The sequence below is a fragment of the Terrapene carolina genome, unplaced genomic scaffold (genome assembly GCF_002925995.2).
Source record: "Terrapene carolina triunguis isolate 2854851 unplaced genomic scaffold, T_m_triunguis-2.0 Scaffold232, whole genome shotgun sequence".
NCBI lineage: Eukaryota > Metazoa > Chordata > Testudines > Emydidae > Terrapene > Terrapene triunguis.
The window spans coordinates 9,050,504-9,070,914 of NW_020664583.1; the positions used below are offsets into that span (position 1 = coordinate 9,050,504).

The following is a 20,411-nucleotide window of genomic DNA, read 5'->3' on the forward strand; positions in this document are numbered from 1 at the left end:
TTGGTTTGGATTAATTCAGTCCTTCTGTCTCTTTTTTAGCACTTTTTCCCATCTACATTTGTTATTATAGGCTATTGTGATCTCGTATGAACGTTCACATACTTTTTACAGATGAGCTCACAATTAGGGTACTTTGGAGGCCCAGGACGAGTGTGATCATCTAGGCTGTGCCTTCACTCGGAAAAAGGGGTATTTTTAACCAATGTCACAATCCTAGTGAAGACAAGGCAGTTGTAGTTTTAAGTTGCACGGTGTTGAGGCAAACTCTCGGCAATACAGCTTCTGTCCGAGTGAAGACAATGCCAAACTCCTTGTTTTCAGCTGTTTCTTCTTGAAGCCTGGAAAAGCAACAAGAAGCAAGGGGTAAAATCCTAGTGGAACTGAAGTCAATGGCAAAACTCCCATCGACTTTATGGGGGCCAGGACTCCACCCCAGGAGATGGAGATGGATTGGGCTTGAAAGAGGAACTACTGAGTGAAGTTCTATGGCCAGTATTGCACAGGAAATCATGCGTGGGGACATGTCTACACTAGCCTTCACAAGTGGGATAAGTATCTCACATTAATCAGCACTCAGTAAACTCTAGCTAAAAATAGGCTAGTGATGAAGACAAGGCCAAGGAGGAAGACAAGCCAGTGCCACATCACCAGCCAGTTTTCCATAGGCCATTATCGAGTGCTCTGGGGGCCACAGGTGGGGACAGCTGGTCTAGTAGGTAATGAAAATGCACAACCCCAAATGTGTATTAACTGCCCCATTTTCCATGGTGGGAATCATAACAAATGCTCTTGGGAAACACGGGCATTCAACAGCCAAGGGAGGTATCTATGTCAGATCTGGTGACAATGCTTAGCACTTAGATAACTTTACAGACATGACTTAATCCTCACAGCCCTCCAGTCCCGTGAGGTAGGATGGTAAATATTATCTCCATGGGGGTGGCACAGACAGGACAATGCAACAGATTCAGAGCCGGTACGGAGTCCTGCAATGCAGCAGGATTGGGCACTAAGAGATCCAGGCCTGGAAATCTGCTTGGAACCCACACAGCCACGAGAAACCGAGACGTTCTCTGGGCTGGGGAAGGAAAGACTGTAGACGTGGGGTGGAAAGCTTTGTGTAGGAGATCGGAGAAGAGCAAGCAGTGTAGGAGTGGATGAAATTGCTCAGTGCTTTGGGGAGATCCAGTAGTTTTGGAGGGACAGAGGCCTATTTAATTTTAATTTGCCCTTTTTATTAAATGACTTACCCAAGGCCATAGACGTAGTCAGTGTCAGAGCTAGCACTAGCCTCAGGAGTTGCTGACTCGCAGTCCTGTGATCAGACCACTGTCCTTTTCTAACCTACGCCAAGGACCTCTTTCGTTCTGGTTTTGTCCTTCAGTGGTTGCTCAAGTTTGTACGGTGCCTTAAATGTGTGACTTTGACATCATCTTTACTAGCCATCAGGAAAACAGCTGTCCTACTGTTCCCTGTAGTGTCAAGTATCACCAGGACCAAGGAAGTCTGCTCAATGGTTAGAGCACTGGACTAGGACTCAAGAGATTCAGGTTTGATTCCTGGGTGGGCAAGTCACTTCCTTTCTCGCTGGACCTCAGTTCCCCAGCTGCATAATGGAGATAACAACACTCCCCTTTTGTTAAATTTGTGTTAGTCTCTAAGGTGCCACAAGGACTCCTCCTTGTTTTTGCTGATACAGACTAACATGGCTACCACTGAAACACTCCCCTTGTCTGTCCTGTTTAGATTGTAAATCCTTTGGGGTAGGGACTGCCCCTCACCATGTTTGTACAGAACCCAGCCTAACAGGGCTGCATTCTTGCTAATGCAAATGACCAAAGTCTTCCCTAAAGTAACAAGGGGAACAACAGCCTGTGTGCGGTTCTGGGTATTGCGGGGGCTTGTGCAAAGCGAGGGGAGAAGCAGGGGACTGAGTTCTTGATGCAGTCAGCGCGTGTGTGTGGCTGACTCACAGGCACTGAGGTCACTGATTGCACAGAGCCCTGCATTAGCATTTATGACTCGTCCCACAGCCAACTTCTGTTCTGGTCTCTGAGTTGTAGAGAGCAGTCGCGGGCAGAGCACAAAGCTGACGTGGTTTCCCTCTCGCGCTCCTTTTTAATGTCTTCAGTCTGGTTCAAGAAGCATTTTTTGAGAAGCGGATCCGCAGCAAACCCAGGGAGCGCCGAGTCCCTCAGGCGGGGGGTGGAGCAGCAGCTGCCAGCTGCCCCACTGTACAGGCGGCCCAAGTTCCTGCGCGGAGTCTGCTCCGGGGAGAGACTTCCGGGCAGGCGGCCTATTTACTGTCCCCCCCGGGACAAGCCACTGCAGTGGCGGACGGGCTACGCGGAGTGAGTACCCTTTACTCAGGGTTACTGGGGGAGAATCCGGTGCGTGGCTGAGCCTGGAAGACGCGCGCGTGTGTGTGTGAAAATATGGGTCTCTTACAGCTGGGCGGGGGAGCAAAACTGTGATGGAATCAGCAGCTTTAATGCCTCAGCAGCCTTATACTGAGTGTCCTGAAGCCCAGGAGGAAATGCAAATACTGGCTCTTCATCCTATACAACTGCTTTTGTCCTCTCTCCCCTGCCCCTCCTTGTAGCTGTTGTTGACCCTGCCAGCGGATCTGTCTAACTGGCTATAGACACCAGCCACAGTTCTAGTAACTAAGGTTTGGGGCTAGAAGTGCTTTCAGCATCTAACAGGGGGAGTCCCTCTGGCCTCTAATGGTCCTGGCCCCTGTGGGAACGTGCCAGGGAGACGAAAGCAGGACGTCAGGACGGGGTTAGAAAGATCTGCAAGTTTACTGCAGCATGGTGAAATAGGAGCTTTCTGAAAACGTGCAGAGCAGTCAAGTCCGATCTTCCCCCCACTGCTACAGAGTAGGAGAGGGAGAGGGTTCTCCTGTCAGGGGGTGTGAGCATGTCAACAGAAATAGTGCCTGCTGTGACGTTGTGCAGTCTATATGGTTTTATAAAAACTTGATAATAAGTCAATATAATGTAACTGGGATAGTTTTAGAGAAAATATGGTAATAAGTGACTATAACGGAACTGGGATATGCTTCATGCAAAAGGTCTCTTGTAAGATATCATTACAAAGCTTATAATCTACTGAGTATGATCATCTGATTTGTATAAATGTACCACTCTTGTATCTAAAACTAGAAATATAAAATGTAACTCTGAGGGCCTATTGTAATTATGTAAAGTGTGGGCCAGTAATGATGGTTTGGAATCTTGATGACTCCCATTAACCAGGACCATTGTCTGCAGATGGTTGTGTTTACCTTAGTCTTCCTGTATATGTGTGTGCTGGCAAGTGGGCAATGAAGTCTTGCAGTGACATGTGATCATGTCACCTGAACTGGAATCCATCTTTAACCTGGTGCTTTTCCAGTGAGGGGGGGTGGAAACCCAGAGGGACAAAGGGTTCCCGCCTTATGCAAAAGATATATAAAAGGGTGGAAGAGAACAAAGGAGGGAGAGGAGCCATCATGAAGAATCCCCTAGCTATCACCTGAGCTGGAACAAGAGCTGTACCAGGGGAAAGAATTGTGCCCAGGCCTGGAAGGTGTCCAGTCTGAGAAAAACTTACTGAAGCATCTCTGAGGGTGAGATTATCTGTATTTAGTTTGATTAGACATAGATTTGCGCATTTTATTTTATTTTGCTTGGTGACTTACTTTGTTCTGTCTGTTACTACTTGGAACCACTTAAATCCTACTGTCTGTATTTAATAAAATCACTTTTTATTTAGTAATTTACTCAGAGTATGTATTAATACCTGGGGGAGCAAACAACTGTGCATATCTCTCTATCAGTGTTATAGAGGGCGAACAATTTATGAGTTTGCCCTGCATAAGCTTTATGCAGGGTAAAACAGATTTATCTGGGTTTAGACCCCATTGGGAGTTGGGCATCTGAGTGCTAAAGACAAGCACACTACTGTGAGCTGTTTTCAGGTAAACTTGCAGCTTTGGGACAAGTGATTCAGACCCTGGGTCTGTGTTGAAGCGGACTGGAGTGTCTGGCTCAGCAAGACAGGGTGCTGGAGTCCTGAGCTGGCAGGGAAAACAGGAGCAGGGGTAGTCTTTGCACATTAGGTGGCAGCTCCCAAGGGGGTTTCTGTGATCCAACCCGTCACACCTACATGCTGCTGCTCACACAGCCCCTGGGGCCAGAGGATGGACTCCCCGAGCTCCCATTAGAGCTGCAAAAGGTGCAGCAGAGGCAGAGATGATCAGAGAACGACTGCCCAGTTAGGAGCTGCTTGGAGACAACCAGTGTTGTCTTCATGGACTGCCACTCAGCAGGGCATCAGCAGCTAGTGCCAGACCAAAGACTTCTACCCTGAAGGCTCCAGATCTTCCTGACTGCTAGAAAGGAAGCAAGAAAATTAGGATGACATAGTATTTCCATTTCTCTCCTGCCTCTCATCCCAAAGGACTCAAAGCCCTCTCCAGGGATCCCATCGGCCGCTTAGCAGCACCACACAGCTGCTCAGGGCAGGAAGGGAAGAAAAAGAAAGGCACAGCCACTTGAAACTGCAGGGAGAAGTTTACAGGCAGAATGTAACTATCGCTGTTTGAGTTTGGCCAGGGTACCAGTGCAAGAGAGATGGCACCATCTGGCAGCAGAGAGCTCCTTTGCCCACGGGCGGGCAAACTTTTTGGCCTGAGGGCCGCAACGGGTTTCTGAAATTGTATGAAGGACCAGTTAGAGGAGGCTGTGCCTCCCGAAACAGCCAGGCGTGGCCCGGCCCCTGCCCCATATCGGACCCCTCGCAGCTTCTCATCTCCGGAAGGCCCCCTGGGAAACCCCTGCCCCATCCAAACCCCCTGATCTCTGTCCCCTGACCGCCTCCGGACCCCCCGCCCCATCCAACCCTCACTCTCCTTCCTGACTGTCCCACAGGACCCCTGCCCCATCCAACCACCCCTTCTCCCTGACCGTCCCCGGACACCCAGCCCCTAACTGCCCCCCGCCGCCCCATCCAACCCCCCCTCTCCTTCCTGACTGCCCCCCTGGAACCCCTGCTACCATTCAACCCCCCTGTTCCCTGCCCTCTGACTGCCCTGACCCCTATCCACACCCCCGGCCCCGTCCACCCCCCAAACTCCCCTGCCCTCTATCCAACCCCCCCCCCCCGACCCCTTACTGCGCTGCCTGGAGCACCAGTGGCTGGCGGCGCGGCTGCTCCAGGACAGGCAGCTGCGCCGCACAGCACAGAGCACTGGGTCAGGCCTTGGCTCTGCAGCTGCGCTGCCTCAGCATTGCACCGGTGGCAGGGCAAGCTGAGGCTGCGGGGGAGGGGGAACAGTGGGGGAGGGACCGGGGGCTAGCCTCTCGGGCCAGGAGCTCAGGGGCCGGACAGGACGGTTCCGCGGGCCGGATGTGGCCCGTGGGCCGTAGTTTGCCCACCTCTGCCTTAGCCTGTACCGGGCAATGGCTCGGGTGGATGGGGAAGAGCACCCCTAGTGAATCAGTAGCACTGCTTTGTGTAGCACACAGGAGATTTCCCAGCCAAATGCTCTCCACACCCAGTGCTGCTTAGCTGGGGAGATTTGACATGGTTTTAGGCAAAGGTTCCACGGCTGTAAGTAAGAGCGAAGGCAAGGGCTTAGCCCACCTTGCAACGGTGTCCTGTAAAGCCAGCCAAACCAGGTACAGGTGAATGGGGAGACAGGCAGCCTCTCAGGTGCCAGGATCCAAGCTCATCATAGAGCAATGTCAGCACCCCTGCAATTGCACTCAAATGAAGAGGGAGCCACTGTGGGCTTTGGAGGATCCATCTCCCCAGCTTTACTCATTCACGCATTTCCAACAGGCCTGAGCCTCAGTTCCCGTGCTGTCATCACTCTTCGACTCTTGGAGATAAACCCTGAGCTGGTGTAAATCCCTTGGTGTAAATCCACACCACTTCAGTGAAGCTACGCCTGCTTCCTTCAGCTGAGGATCTGGTCCTTCCTTTTGAATGTTCCTCCCATCCTCTGTGGTGACTTTGTTTATATTGAGTTGCACAAGGTCTACTAGAAACCTCAAAGCTGCAGAGAACTGGTCAAACGAGGCTCTTCAGAGTAATTCCTAGCATTGGAACAGGCAGGCCGGGCTGCGCTGTGGTGTTGTGGCAGCCAGGCTTGCAGGCAGGAGGAGGAGACATTAGTTCTTTGCTCCAAGGAAAACAGCAGAAGAATTCTAATCATGCAAATGCCAACTTGAGGAAATAAATCAATGAGGTGCTCGCTGTGCCAGCCAGGACTGGATCAGCCCCCTGGAGAAGAGCAAAGCGACTTTGGGCTTTGGCTGCTTTTTAGGGTTAACAATACTGCTGGTTGCAGAAGCTGTTCACTTCATCCCTGGCCAAGGAAGGGCCAAGTTCTCTGGCCTACTCTACAGTGCAAAGGGAGTGGAAACCTCCCTTGATTCCCCTGGTGTGGGCTGAGTCCCCAGCAGGTGACAAGCTGGTGGAACTGGCTCCTGTGCCCTTTCTCAGAGTAGGGGGCATGTTTGGGGTGGGGAGGTATATGTCTTGGGCAGATAAGGGGAATGGCTGGAGCACAAAGCTTCTTAGGGCGCCAGCCAACTGACATAATTCAGAGCAGCTCCCAGGCAGCTCTAAAATGTGCCGGAGCCAGGACCAGAGCTAAAAATCAAGGGTGTGTACTGGCTCCTTGCCATCTCCCCCTCTGCTGTGCCAGGCGTAAGCAGAGAATCAGGCCTGAAGTGTCTGGATGGTAATGACTGCCTGTTCCACTCTGTAGAAGAGCAATAAGGGTTTAAAAGCAGTAAGACTGGCTGGACAGCTCAAGACGATGAGACTCCAGTAGTCCTGTGCTGCGACTCTACTGGGCTTTATTGTTGGACCACATGTTCCCGTGGCGGTGTAGAGCAACTTACAAAAACAGTCTCAAAATCCTTACCTGATAGGGTTCATCTCGGTGCTCAACACGAACAGCTCTGCACCACCCAGGGAACCCTTTGGGGGTCATTGATACTGGCATTACAGCTGCTTGGTACTGCCAGAGTGGTGCAAGGCAGTGTAGCAAAAGCACGGGTCTGGCCCTGTTGGTGTTAGGATGTGAATACCAGCCAGAACATGGAGAGAGAGGCCTTTAAAAGAGGGCACACTGGGACAGATGCAAGCAACAACAATGATCATGCAGGGACATAGACACAGCACAAGTCCTGGTGTAGGTACTAGTACCATGCCTGCCAGAAATGCCAGTGCTCCCGGAGCCAAAAGGAGAAGGTCACAGAGAGCCCAGGCTCTAACACAGACACTCCATGCTGTACACATAATAGATTATCACACTATAATTTTCCGTATCTCCAATCACTTGTTGACATTTATGCTCTTAATAAAAAGCTTTCTCCCTCCCAGTTCAGCTCCTTCCTTGTTCCTGCAGTGCCTGCATAATGGCCCTGTTTGTTAGATCACTGTCATATGACACAGAGATGACTGAGGTTGAAGAGGGAGCAAGCATGGTCTAGTGGTCAGAGCACAGGACTGGGAATCAGAAGATCTGGATTCCATTCCTTGCTCCACCTTCGCTGGGTGACCTCGAGCAAGGCCTACGTTTCCGAAAGCCTGCACTGATTTGGGTGCCTCTGGTTTTGGGTGGCCAATTTGAGACACTGTGAACTGGTTTTCAGAGGTGCTGAGCGCCCACAATTTCAACTGACTTTAAAGAGAGCTGGGGGTGCTCAGCATCCCTGAAAGTCAGGCCTTATGGATCTCAAGTGGGGCACCCGAAAATCAGTGGACACCTTTGGAAATGGAGGCTTTAACCTTTCTGTGCCTCAGTTTCCCCATCTGTAAAGGGTGTGTGTGTATCTAATGATACTCACACCTCTGAGGTGGGACTGTGAAGCTAAACTCACTGAATGTTTATAAAGCATTTTGGAATCTTGAATGGAGGGTGCTAGAGAATTGCAAAGTACTATTATTATACATATAATCATTCAGGCTTTGCATCAGAATGGATACTGGAACCACCATCTATGTACACACCTGCACTAGCAAAAAGGGCAGTGACTGTATGCAATGACTGACATCACTGACTCCTAATGCCCGGGACACCTCCATCTCCAATAAATGACTTGGGACTCTTCCTGGTAATTAGTTTTCTGTATTTGCTCAGACTCCTAGGAGAGCCATCCCTAGAATTGCCTTGCCCTTGTGTGCTTCACAAAGCATTTCAGAATCATGATTCACTGTCCCCCAAAACATGAGACTAACTTTAAAATCATGAGACTTTAAAAAGCTAAGTGTTGGGTTCTTTGTATTTGCCTTCTGGCAGTTGAGCCATTGGGGGTCATGTTTCCCAGTTTTTCTCTGCAGCCAGGAGGGCCAGAAATATAGTTAAAAAAAAAAAATACAAGCTGAGATTCTCACAATCCCATGACTCCAGGAGCTGGGGTTCATAGATTCATAGACTCTAGGACTGGAAGGGACCTTGAGAGGTCGAAGAACACCAAATGCCATCGGACTCATGATAAAATCGCAAGAGTTGGCAACACAGCAATACTATAATATTCCCCAGAGGCTCTTTACACAAGTGTCTTGGACCTCGCATAATGCCAGGTATGTATGTAATTTCCCAGTTAATTGGAGTGTCTGTCTCCTCAGAGTCATCAATGCAGAGAAATCGGAATTCAATGAGGACCAGGCAACATGCTGTCAGATATCCGTCAGGAGGAGGGAGATAGGCATGGAGGAGGAGCAGGACTGGTTGATTCTTTGCTCCAATCAGGTGATTCCATATGTTCTGTCAAATCTACCTGTATCACATATATGGATGTATGTCTAGTTCCCCACTCACCATGGAACCTAGCTGAGTTGTCTGATCCTTCATATGCATCTGTTTGGCTGATGAGCACCCTTGCCTTGGGGTTCGGCTCGGGGGGCCTGTTCCAATCCCCATGGGAGGCAATGGAAAGCCTCCCCTTCTGTGGGTTTTGGATTAGGCACTGAAAGAGGATGTCTGAAGAAGCACGGCAGTGCCCTGGGGTGGAAGCAGCCACAGGCCACATAGTATCGGTTCCACCATCTCTGTCCATCTAGACGGTGTGAGGCCCACCTGCTCTGACCATACAGATAGTATGAGTCTACCTGCTGCTGCCTTTCAAGAGTCCCATTGAGGGAGACAAGCTGTTCTCAGTGTATATCCCATTGCCGTCATGTGGCCAGTTGCTAGTAAACAAATATCCTTGATATCCCTAACTATGTGGGCTCTCATTAACTACTCCAACCTGTTTTGCCATGTCATTTACCATCATTGGGCTGCTGTCAGTGGACTGTTTGTGTCTGCATCGTAGCCATGTGGGGAAAGGCAATTGTGGATGGCAAAGGATGACCTGCTGTGAGTGAGAAATGCTGCCTCATGATTTTTAGCCATGCAGTGAGAGCATTAATGGTTTTGTTGGTTGGTTTTGTTAATAAACGTCCTGAATTTCCCATGAAACACTACAGGAGGCATGAACTCAGCATTATCCCTGCAGAGCAACACTGCGATTCTGTGCCAGGAGTAAAACAAGAATGTTCAGAAAACTTCCCAGGGCTCAGCACAGTCTGTATGTTGGGGAGGCCAAATGATGTGCTAGTGAATCTGAAAAAGCCACAGGGGTTATGTATATGCCATGCTGGCAGGACACATATATATGTACACCTCTACCGCGATATAATGCGACCCGATATAACACGAATTCGGATATAACGCGGTAAAGCAGCGCTCCGGGGGGGCGGGGCTGCGCGCTCCGGCGAATCAAAGCAAGTTCGATATAATGCAGTTTCACCTATAACGCGGTAAGATTTTTTGGCTCCCGAGGACAGCGTTATATTGGGGGTAGAGGTGTATATATAAAACCTGTCGTCAAAAGTTCCAGGCTGTGCTCCTGCTATCTGCACAGAACCCCTCACCTTCACTCTTCTTCTCCCACTAGTATCTGGTTGGTTATTACTGGGCCCTGTTTGATGGCCACGGTGGCCCAGACGCAGCAATAATCGCCTCCAACTACTTGCATTACTGCATCAAGCAGAAGCTGGAGGAGGTGGTGGAAGGCATCACTGAAGCTCAGCCCCCCATGCATCTGAATGGCTGCTGCATTTGCCCCAGCGACCCCCAATTTGTGGAGGAAAAGCAAATCCAGCAGGAAGACGTGGTCATTGGAGCGCTGGAGAACGCCTTCCAGGAATGTGTGAGTGATCCTTCCGTTGGCACCCAGAGAATTGCACCACTGCTGCTCCTCCCATGCCCAGTATCAGGGATGGCCACAAACAATGAAAGCAATTGCTCAGGCCCCAGTGATACTCAGACTGGCCCCATCTCTCCCTCCATCACTGCCGCTGGAGGACAGTGAGGCAATTCTCCTCATCTAGTACAGCCCAACTCTTATCTGGTATCCCACAAACCAGTCTGCAGTCACACTGCCCAAACTTGGATCTGCAGCCTCCCGCAGGGCCAAACACCTCCCCTCTTGCTTGATCTCTCTAATGCAACCCAAACACGCAGCGGTTTAGGCAACCCCTGTATCCACACTCTTAGTTTGGTTTAAGAGCAGCTTATTGTAGTTTAGCTTAAACCTGATCCTAATTGACATAAATTAAACTGAAATAAACCTGGTCCAGACCAGACCAGACAGTGTGTCCACACAACCGTTTTCACTGGGTTAACTGAATCCGTGTACATCCTGCCTAAACTAGTGCAACTGCACATATTGACAAGCCCTCAATTGGCCTCTGTTGAGAAGTTAAGGGGAGACATTCAAGGGTATAGAGGAGATAGGTGCCCAACTCCCATGGACTTTAGTATTGGCCTGCTAAACCCAGGGTTGTGAGTTCAATCCTTGAGGGGGCCACTTAGGGATCTGGGGCAAAATCAGTACTTGGTCCTGCTAGTGAAGGCAGGGGGCTGGACTCGATGACCTTTCGGGGTCCCTTCCAGTTCTATGAGATAGGAATTGGGAGCCTAACTTTGAAAATCTTCCCTTCAACCTGCTACAACACACTCTGGTGTCCAACGGTTCTAAGATCTGTCACGTACTAGGGTCCTGCGATGCTCTGGCAGCCAGAGCAATATCTCCATTCCCCACTATCGTTTTATCAGTTCTGTAGTCACCATCCTGGATTTAGTCTACTGCCCTTCCTGAGAGCCATACTGCCACAGATCAGGTCACTAACCGGAGTTGTTCACACCAACAGGATGAAGTGATTGGTCAAGAGATGGAAGCTACTAATCAGTCAGGCGGCTGCACTGCTCTGGCTGCCCTCTACCTACAGGGAAAGCTCTATGTGGCTAATGCTGGGGACAGCAGGTGAGTTCAGACCCCAGCTCATGGTGGATTTTGCAGGAGGCTCAGTGAGTGGGTACAGCATGCTGGCTTACGGGGTGCTGAGCACATGGATATGGCACACTGGGTTACCTCATCAATGGGTAAGATATATTCCTTCAGGCAGTGTGCAGCCCCTACAGAATTCCCTTGCATCCACAATGTGACAGGTTTACAGACAGACAGGCAGGGCTATTTCTAACTGGCAATATGCAGATAGCATTGAGCTATTGAACATAAAAGGAGCTACCAAGCTAAGGGGCCCCAATGGCTTTGTTGGTTCTAGATCCATTAAGCTGCAGCTAATACCACTTCCAGCTGGGCCAATATGACACAAGCATTGTATATGTCCCTTCTTCCTGATCCTGGCCTGTGGGTGCATTCAAATACAGAGCAGGGGAGGATTTTAGAGTCTCCTCATCAGTTGTGAGTCCATTGCTTCCTCCAACAAAGTTGTGTCATTCTTAAACTGACCAGGCCAAACTCTGCTCTGGTGTAAGAATGCAATTGCAATGAAATTATGGAAGTTACATCAACACTGAATAAGGCCAGCTGTGTCCATCTGCCCATAAACCAAATTCATTCCTGGTGTAACTTTGACCTCACTGGACTTTCACCTTCTGACACCAGTGATGAATTGGGCCCCAGGTGTTTTGGTGTGTACCTGACCCCAGGGAACAAAACACTCAGTAGGGATATAAGGAAGGAGGGAGCAGAGAGCGACTGTACTGCAGTTACTGACTCAGAGGAGGAGTACTATAAACGAAAATTAAATTCAAGGTAAGAAAGCATTTTCCTGATGGCTATAGGCTTAGAATCTCCTCTCTTTTCCATGCAGGGCGATCCTTGTTCAGAAACAGAGCGTCGTGCCCCTGAGCAGTGAGTTCACCCCAGAGACAGAGCGGCAGAGAATCCAGCAGCTGGTGAGTGGTGCCTTCTTTTAGCTGCCTGCATGTATTGTAATGATGAATGTGTGTGCCTGCGAGATTGTACAGGTGAGCATGTGCCCTTCACCAGCCACTGCCCAGTCAGTGCCCCCAGCATCAAAGCTCCTCCTAACATCATGGATCTTGTCCAGGCTGTCAAGAGCATCATTTGTGGTGCACTGCCTCTTCGGTGCTGGGGAACTGGTAAATGCAGTATGGCCAAATTAAGGAGACCACCTCCTAACACCAGCTTGAGTGGGTGGTAAATGGAGCTCAGAAAATACAGGTTCTATCAGCTTGCACTTCAGCAATAGTAAATGCCATACTGGAAGGTAAGGGGATCAAGTCCACGCTCTACAGCCCCCAAGGAGTAATGATGGCTGAGCTACAGCAGATCCTGGCGAATAATACCACTACTTAGCTCTTACATCGCATATTCCATATGTAGATTTCAAGCATCTTAAGCTTAAGTGTCATTATTCCTGTTCTACTGATGGGGAAACTGAGGCACCGAGCGATGACGAGACTTGTCTAAAATCACACTGCACGTCAGCGACAGAGCAAGGAACAGAGCACAACCCCACTGCTGACTTCCAGCCCTGGGCTCCATCCACGAGTCCGGGGCGAATGTCGGCCTTAACCCTTGAGATGACTATTCCGTTCTGATTACTTCTCTAGGCCTTTCTCTGCCCCAAGCTCCTGGCAGAGGAGTTCACCCGGTTTGAGTTTCCTAGGAGACTGAAAGGCAATGACGTAGGCCAGAAGGTCCTCTATCGGGATTACTCCATGGCTGGATGGTGAGTCTCCGACGTGTAGAGATACCCTTATAATTGCACTCCCTTTCCCGGGTGTCTCAGTGAGCTCACTTTTGGAAGTGAGGAGGTGTGGTGCAAAGAAAGGGGAGGTGCTGGCACGAACTCTCTGAACCTGAATGCTGCTTGTGAGGGGACAAGTGAATTTAGCACTGGTGACAGGAGTTGGACTGATACCCTGGAGCCTGACGTCCCCTCTCCACCACAACAGTGCAAGCTGCCCTGCCAATGGGCCTCAACATCTGCCCAGGGGCAACTCGCCTTGAGGAGGGAGTTTACGTTAAATTCTGGACTCCTCTACTGCAAGTGCCAACAAGGGAGACTTGAGTGAGGCAGAATCCCAGCCACCAATTTGTTTTGTCACTGCATAGCTGTCAGATGGCAACCAGTGCAAAATGCTTATGGCCAGCTGATTCCCACATTCCTTCCCCCAGCCCCTTTCCTTGCACAGAGTAGGTTGGTGTGTTTGTACTGGCCACATGCAGTGCAAGCAGTAAGGATAGAGAGACACACCTGAGTTCAGTCTCCCTGGGCAGTGCTGTTGTCTCACAGGAGGCTGCTTGCCAGCCATTAGCAAGCCCCCTGTTCTTGTCTATCTACGAGGAAGGGCAACGATGGGTTCAGGACAGAGACGTGACAGTCTACAGCATAAAAGTCCTTCTGCACCTCATCTCTCTAGGTATATGGCCAGGAAGCCCAGTCTTGGTGCACCAGCAGGGGTACAGACGGTGAGAAGTGAGAGGGGAAGGGTCTGGTCTTGTCACTGAGGAACTGGACCAAGCCTCAAGAGAGCTGGGGTCAAATCCCAGTTTTGTCAGAGTCCTTGTGTAAGCTCAGGTGTATCACTTAGTCTCTGTGCCTGTGTCACAGGCAGTGTTGTGAGGACAGGTTCACTGTTGTTGAGAGGCTCACACACTGGGTGATGGGCCCCATAGAAAAGCCTTTAAGTAAATGAAATGCTAGCTGATGACATATTATATTTATTCTAGGGGATACAAGACAGTGGAGAAAGCTGACCTCAAGTACCCTCTTATCCATGGCCATGGGAAGCAGGTAACTGAATTCGCTACAGACCCCTACCCACTGAGAGGGCAAGAGCCTTACAGAGCCATGCCTGTCAAGACAGCAACAGCGGCTCAGCACCCCTTCTTTAATTTAGTTATAAGTAATGCTGTGGGGCTTGACCCTGGAGTAGCTGACCTACATGGTCTCTTCATCCCATACAGAGAGAAGCTCTCAAGACCCTTCCACATCAGACACTACCATGGCTCCCCCTGCAGCCCAATCCCCCAAACACAGAGCAGCCAGCAAGCCTCATCAGCCTGCATTGCAAACGGGCAGTGCTTTCTAATCCCTGCTGGGGGCATGGCTTTGCCCTGAGGCCAAGGACTCAACACGATTCAAAGAGGGAGAGGATAGTTATGTGGATATCAAGACTACCTAGAGTTACAATTAATGACAGCCAAACTTTTGGAAGGGATATTAAACATCCTGCTTTAGGGCTTATACCAGCCTCTATTAGAAAGCAGGATGAGACCTGTGTGTGTAGTTCTTACACCTTCATCTGAAGCATCTGCTGCTGGCCCCTGTCAGAGACAGGATACTGGACTAGATGGACCATAGGTCAGGTCCAGCCTGGGATTTCCTATCTTCCTACATTAACTGGGAAACCATTTTCAGCACTGACCTTCACACACAAGCACATCCAGAGCCAGCATTAACACTTTGAGGCAGGGCTACACAAGTGTCTTGCTGCCCCTGCCTCCGAACAGAACTGATTCCTGTCATCCACCATGATCACCTCACTGTGCATGGGGGCCTAGGTATTCAGGGGAGTATCAGGATTCTTTATGTGGCCACCATTGTGCATAGCAAGTGCATGCATCTCAGGGTGGGACTTTGTCACTCCAGCTATAGCAGCCCAGCTGCTAGCCCCTTGCAGTGGCTTACGTTGCTTTATATTTGCAAGGCTCTCCAGAAGGAACAGGACTAGAACCTGCCTTTGCAAGTGAAAGCTGAGAATCTCCTTTACCTTTGTAGTTCCCCAAAAATCAAAGGAAGTTGCAGCTACAGGCTTCCCTAGGCCTGAAGAAGAGCCCTGAACCCAGCCGCGCCTCCTGCAGACTGAATCTCCATAGCACCCCATGACCTTTGGTCCAAACCAAGGTCTAGTGGATAGGTGTATTCATGTCAATGAAAACATTCCACAGGCATTTGGCCCCTCTGACTTTTTGCTCATATTGGGCCTGGCAGAATCAGACTCTGTCTCAAGGGTTCTTTTCTCTCCCATCAGTCCCATGCTCTGTGCCAAGCGGCACGGCCTGTGGCCTTTATGCAGTTCTGCCTGGGAAGAGGCACTGACACCCAGAGTCACAGAACTCCTTCAGAGCACTGAGTTCTGGGTTGCTCTGACACACGGCTTTGTTCCATTCCAGACGCGCTTGCTGGGGACTCTGGCTGTATCGCGAGGGCTGGGGGATCATCAGCTGAAAGTTATTGACACAGACATTGAAGTCAAACCATTCCTCTCCTGCATCCCCCAGGTAAGTGACTAAGGGGAAGTGAGGATTGTGATAGTGAACATAAGAGTCCAGCTGCCAGAACTAGGGATCCCACTTTAGCAGAACTGGGTCATGGAACCTCCTTTCTGAAGCAGCAGGACTCAGCCTAACTTGGTATTGGTTTGCATACTGCACAGGTTCCAGCGGGTGGTATTAATCCAACAGCACAGGCTGGGGCAGAGAGGACAGGGATAGGGAAAGTTTCACGTATATTTCACAGCCCAGGATTCTTTCAGAGGAGCAACCCCTTGCTCATTCTAAGCTTACCCGTTCAATGGTACAGTCACCAGCCTTTTATAACAATCCACTAGAGTGGTGCTAGTGCCCCAGCTTGTTATAAACAATGATGACCTATTTAGTTTGGGATTCAAATGCTCTTCAGGCTTCCTGACTATGGCAGAATAGGCCCACCTTCATGGACAGCCCTTAGCCACGTGCCTTTAAGAGGTTCATTAAGCATGACCACCCTTAAACAGGGAAATCAAAGAAAGATAGGATTTGCTTACATTTTTGAGGCCAAACATACTAGAAGAAACATTAAGAATACTATTTGCTATGTACTAGAACTGATGGGGGAAACCTAAGTAAATCACTAACTGTTCTCTAGGTGAAAGTGTTTGACTTTGCTTCGTGTAACATTAAAGAAGATGATGTCCTTGTCCTGGCAACTGATGGCCTTTGGGACATTCTGTCCAATGACGAGATGGCCCAGATTGTCAGGAGCTTTCTTGATGAAAACAGAACAGACCCATACAGGTAGTACTGAACTTTTCTAGCTGTTACTACCCCATGGAGCTGGCATGGAGATGAGAGGCCCTCTCTCTCCCCCTGCTTTGGCTGTGGGACTGCTCATGTTCACAGTGAAGACAGTTTTGTGAAGTCACAAATCACTCCACTCTCTGGCTAACATGTCTTGCCCCTGTGTGTTAAATTCGATTCCTAGAGCATTAGCTACTGTACTCAAACCACATTGGCTTATCCTCCCACTCTCTTATGGAACATTGTGGCCCTGCTGTACCATCAGCCAGTGTAGTCTGGTCAGATGTTCATCAGCATTCCTGTAGCCATCCAAACTCGCTGCTTATTCCCAAGCCCATGGACCAGTCACGCTACTGGAGACTGTCAGTGTAGATACAGGGGGAGGTAGCATGGCTCAATGGACAGAGCATGGGCCTGGAACCAGGGGACCTAGGGATTCCTGGCTCAGTCAGTGGCTTACTGACTGACCTTGGGCAAGTCATGTCACCACTTTGTGCCTCAGTTTTCTCATCTGTAAAATGGGGATAATGATACTGACCTCCCTCCTTTATAATTATTATTAGCAGCTGTGACAAAGCTCTGTCCTTGTCTCCGTGGGTCCCCCGTTTCCTGGTGGATTTCGCTAGCCTCAGAGGCTCACTGTGACCCTCCATGTAGCCCGTCTCTCTCTAGAGGCAAGGGTCACAGCCTACTGAGCCATTTTCATCATAAGCCAGCGAGGTAGGTGAGGAGAAGCTATCCTCCCTTGCACGCTCTCTGTTGTCTCCCAGTCTCAGTGATTAATCGGGGGGGGAGGGGCATATGGGGGAGCCCGGGCCCGCCCTCTACTCCGGGCTCCAGCCCAGGGACCCTTTTAGAAACAGGATGCGTACAATTCCCTGGGCTACTTCCCCATAGCAGCCCCCACTTCCTCAAGCTCCACTTCACCCTTACCTCAGGGCCTCCTTCCTTGTGCCTGATATAGTGTGTACTGCTCAGTCTCTCCAACAGCGCGACTTCCTCCTACAGCTCCTGACATGCGTGCCCACCTGACTAACTGGGAGGTTTTTAACTAGTTTCAGCCAGCCCCTGATTGGCTTCAGGTGTCCCAATCAACCTAGCTGTCTCCACTGCTTTCTGGAAGGATCTTAATTGGTCCCAGGTGTCTTGATTAACCTGGAGCAACTGCCATTTGGTTACCATAGTAACAGGGGTTTGTTTAGCCTAGGGCTAACATACCTGTTTCTCACTACTTTCCTATAGCCATCTGGCTGTGCCCTGTCACACATCATTTATGGCCCCAGTGACATGAGACAGAGTGGGTTGGTCTGAGCAAAAGTGTGGGAGCTAAAAGCACCTAACTTCTACCTCTGCGTTGGAAGACCTTCGGCGGGCTGGGGAAAGACATCACTTCTATTTGTCCCTCAGTGAAATGGGGATAACGATGCCTCCTTCATGGGGGTGATAAGAGGGTGTCAGTCAGGCTCCAGGTCATGCTTTGAACAATGGCAGTGCCATGTATTAAGTCCTTGAGAGAGAGAGAGAGAGAGAGATCCATGATAAACCCAAACTAACCTGGTTTTCTTGTTGCAGGTTTTCAGAACTGGCCAGGTGCCTGGTGCACACGGCAAGGGGGAAGAAGAATGGCCATCAGTGGATTTTGGATGGCAACAGCCCGGCATCCTACGATGACATCTCTGTTTTTGTGATCCCACTATACAAGAGGGATGAGGACTGTTAGTGTTGCGAGATGAGAGAGAGAGATTGATTCATATATCCATGTAATGTTATAGGTCATTGAGGCCTGGTATTAATGACACATGCTTGACATGAATGCATGCATTTCAAGTTAGCAACTGAAGCAAGGACTTAAGGTGAAGGTCTATTACAACTCTGTGCAAAAACAATCTTATGTTCTGAGAAAAATACAGAAAGTCATCAAAAAAAGGAAACAGTGGATGTAAAATTGTATAAGAATTGGAGGAAATGGCATGCCTTGGATCATGGCATTCTGCCCAAGATTGTCTCTTCGGAATTGTGCGCGTAGAAGGCCTAGTAAACAAAGGCAAAGAACGGATGATGCAACGGAATGGATTATAAGTGGATGCCTATCATTTCTGCAAATGAGTCATTTATTGATCCAGAGTCCTGTATAGATATAGATGTGGTTTTGCCGGCTCCCCCCATCTTATGATTTTATCCTGATGGAAGGAACCTTGACTAGCCCTTGGGACCATTCTGATCTTTGCTCTCTGGTATAGTATGTTTGGGGTATGAAGGTGGAGTGAGTAAAGATTTGTTCACTGAATCACTGAAGAGCATTTAGAGTATTATATACCAACTCTGTGTCTGGTATCTGCTTGCTCCCCATCCCATAGGGAGACCTCTATTGTGGGTCTAACATTAGCATCATACAGAAGCTCTAGAACTCTTGCATAATAGGGTTTTATGACCAAGTAGCACTAAAAGGAGACAGGTGTACTTCAAAGAGCACTGTTGTGTGCACTTTCCAGTAAGAGGAAGAGTTACTGTATAACCAGGTACTGCTGTAAGAGAGGTACTGGAACTGTGCCAGCTTGAGGTGAAGAGAACTTTCCTTTTGCTCCACCCACCTACAAAACTGATACTGGCCCACTCTACCATTTCTGGCACTCTACCTCTGCTACATCCCTCATTCCCTTCCAACCTCATAAGAATGGACAAGGTCTGAGGGGTAGTACTGGATGTCCAAGAACATGAATTGTCCTTTTCTGAGGCTAACCCAATGCATGATTTAACTACACTACAGCAGGATCAAGCTAAAATGGGGATTGGCTCACTGAGAAACACCCATGAACATGGTGATGATTACCACAGCCTCTGAAAGAAGTTAGGCACAGTTAAAAAAAGATGAATCATTAAACAATAGTAAGACATCTCCAAAGGAGAAACAACCAGCTTATTGTGCCACCAATTTCCTGACTGTACATGTATTTAACCCTTTCCAGAGAAGCCAGTCACTTACTAGAGTTGCTTTTGTTAATTCACATGGATTCCTTCTTTTAAGCAGTTCTCAGAGCTTGTCTACAGTTGAAACGCTACAGCTGTGCCACTGTAGTGCTTAGGTGTAGAATCTCTCCCCTTGGCACAGGTAGTGTCATTTGCACAGGGGGGGTAGGAAGCTTATAAGTTTGATTTCTGCAACTCTGGGGCTCAAGCAGACTAAACAGCAGCTGAGTGTTTTTTGTGAAGGTTTGTATACATTACAAGCCCTCATAGAATGCAGCAGTCGGCTAGAGACGGGTTCATGCCTCATGTATCAGGCATTGCTGGAGTTGGGGATTTACAGTTCACTGGAAGAGCAGGGGAAGCTGCTGGGAAGGACTGTAGTGCTAGGTGTGGGAACCAGGCATATCTGAGGCACCCAAGTGCTGAAGCAACAGCACCAAGGTCCTCCATATCCAATGCCATTTTAAATAGAAGATGCTGTTTAGTAAAGGAGCCCTGAATAATCCAATACAACAAAATAAACATCAAAAGATGCACAAGAAGTTTCTTGTACAAAGACATACATTGTTCTGTTATATAAGAGAATTTGAATGGTATATTTTGCAATTTAATGTACATAATTGCTATAATAAAAAATCTGTATGCAAGTCCGTAACACTTGCTTAAAACAAAAAAGCATTCATGAAACCCAGGCCTGTATAACCCTCAGGGCCTTGAGCTTTCATCAGATGCAAGTGGCTCACCTGGTTCAGTTAGTACATAGATTGAAAAACCTCAAGAGAAGACTCAGGCTGCTTGAAGTAGAGCTGATGATTGAAGTGGTGGTATTTTTGCACTGATTCAGTGCAGAGACCAATTCCCCAGGATGGTGGGAAGACTATGGTGCTGAAAGTACCATCTTTCAGAGGTGACAATACTGTTTTAGGCTCTACAGACTACATCTAGGATTCAGCTCAGATTTGGGCAACTATTTGTCTTGCTGAATTCCCTCAGCTGTTTTAGGATTATCTAGCCTAAATGTCTGCATACTCTTAAATAGATGGTGCATTTCACAAC

General features: G+C 49.0%; 1 protein-coding gene across 1 annotated transcript; it reads left to right on the forward strand.

Annotated features, from left to right (window-relative positions):
- Positions 1 to 1,914: 1,914 nt before the first annotated feature.
- On the forward strand, positions 1,915 to 19,368 carry PPM1M (protein phosphatase, Mg2+/Mn2+ dependent 1M). The gene is made up of 10 exons (XM_026656721.2): positions 1,915 to 2,351; positions 8,632 to 8,755; positions 9,945 to 10,199; positions 11,203 to 11,315; positions 12,169 to 12,253; positions 12,935 to 13,053; positions 14,058 to 14,121; positions 15,504 to 15,611; positions 16,237 to 16,385; positions 17,961 to 19,368. Exons 1-10 carry the CDS (start codon positions 2,122 to 2,124, stop codon positions 18,106 to 18,108), a joined length of 1,395 nt encoding a protein of 464 aa, XP_026512506.1. The 5' UTR covers positions 1,915 to 2,121; the 3' UTR covers positions 18,109 to 19,368.
- The last annotated feature ends 1,043 nt before the right edge of the window (positions 19,369 to 20,411 follow it).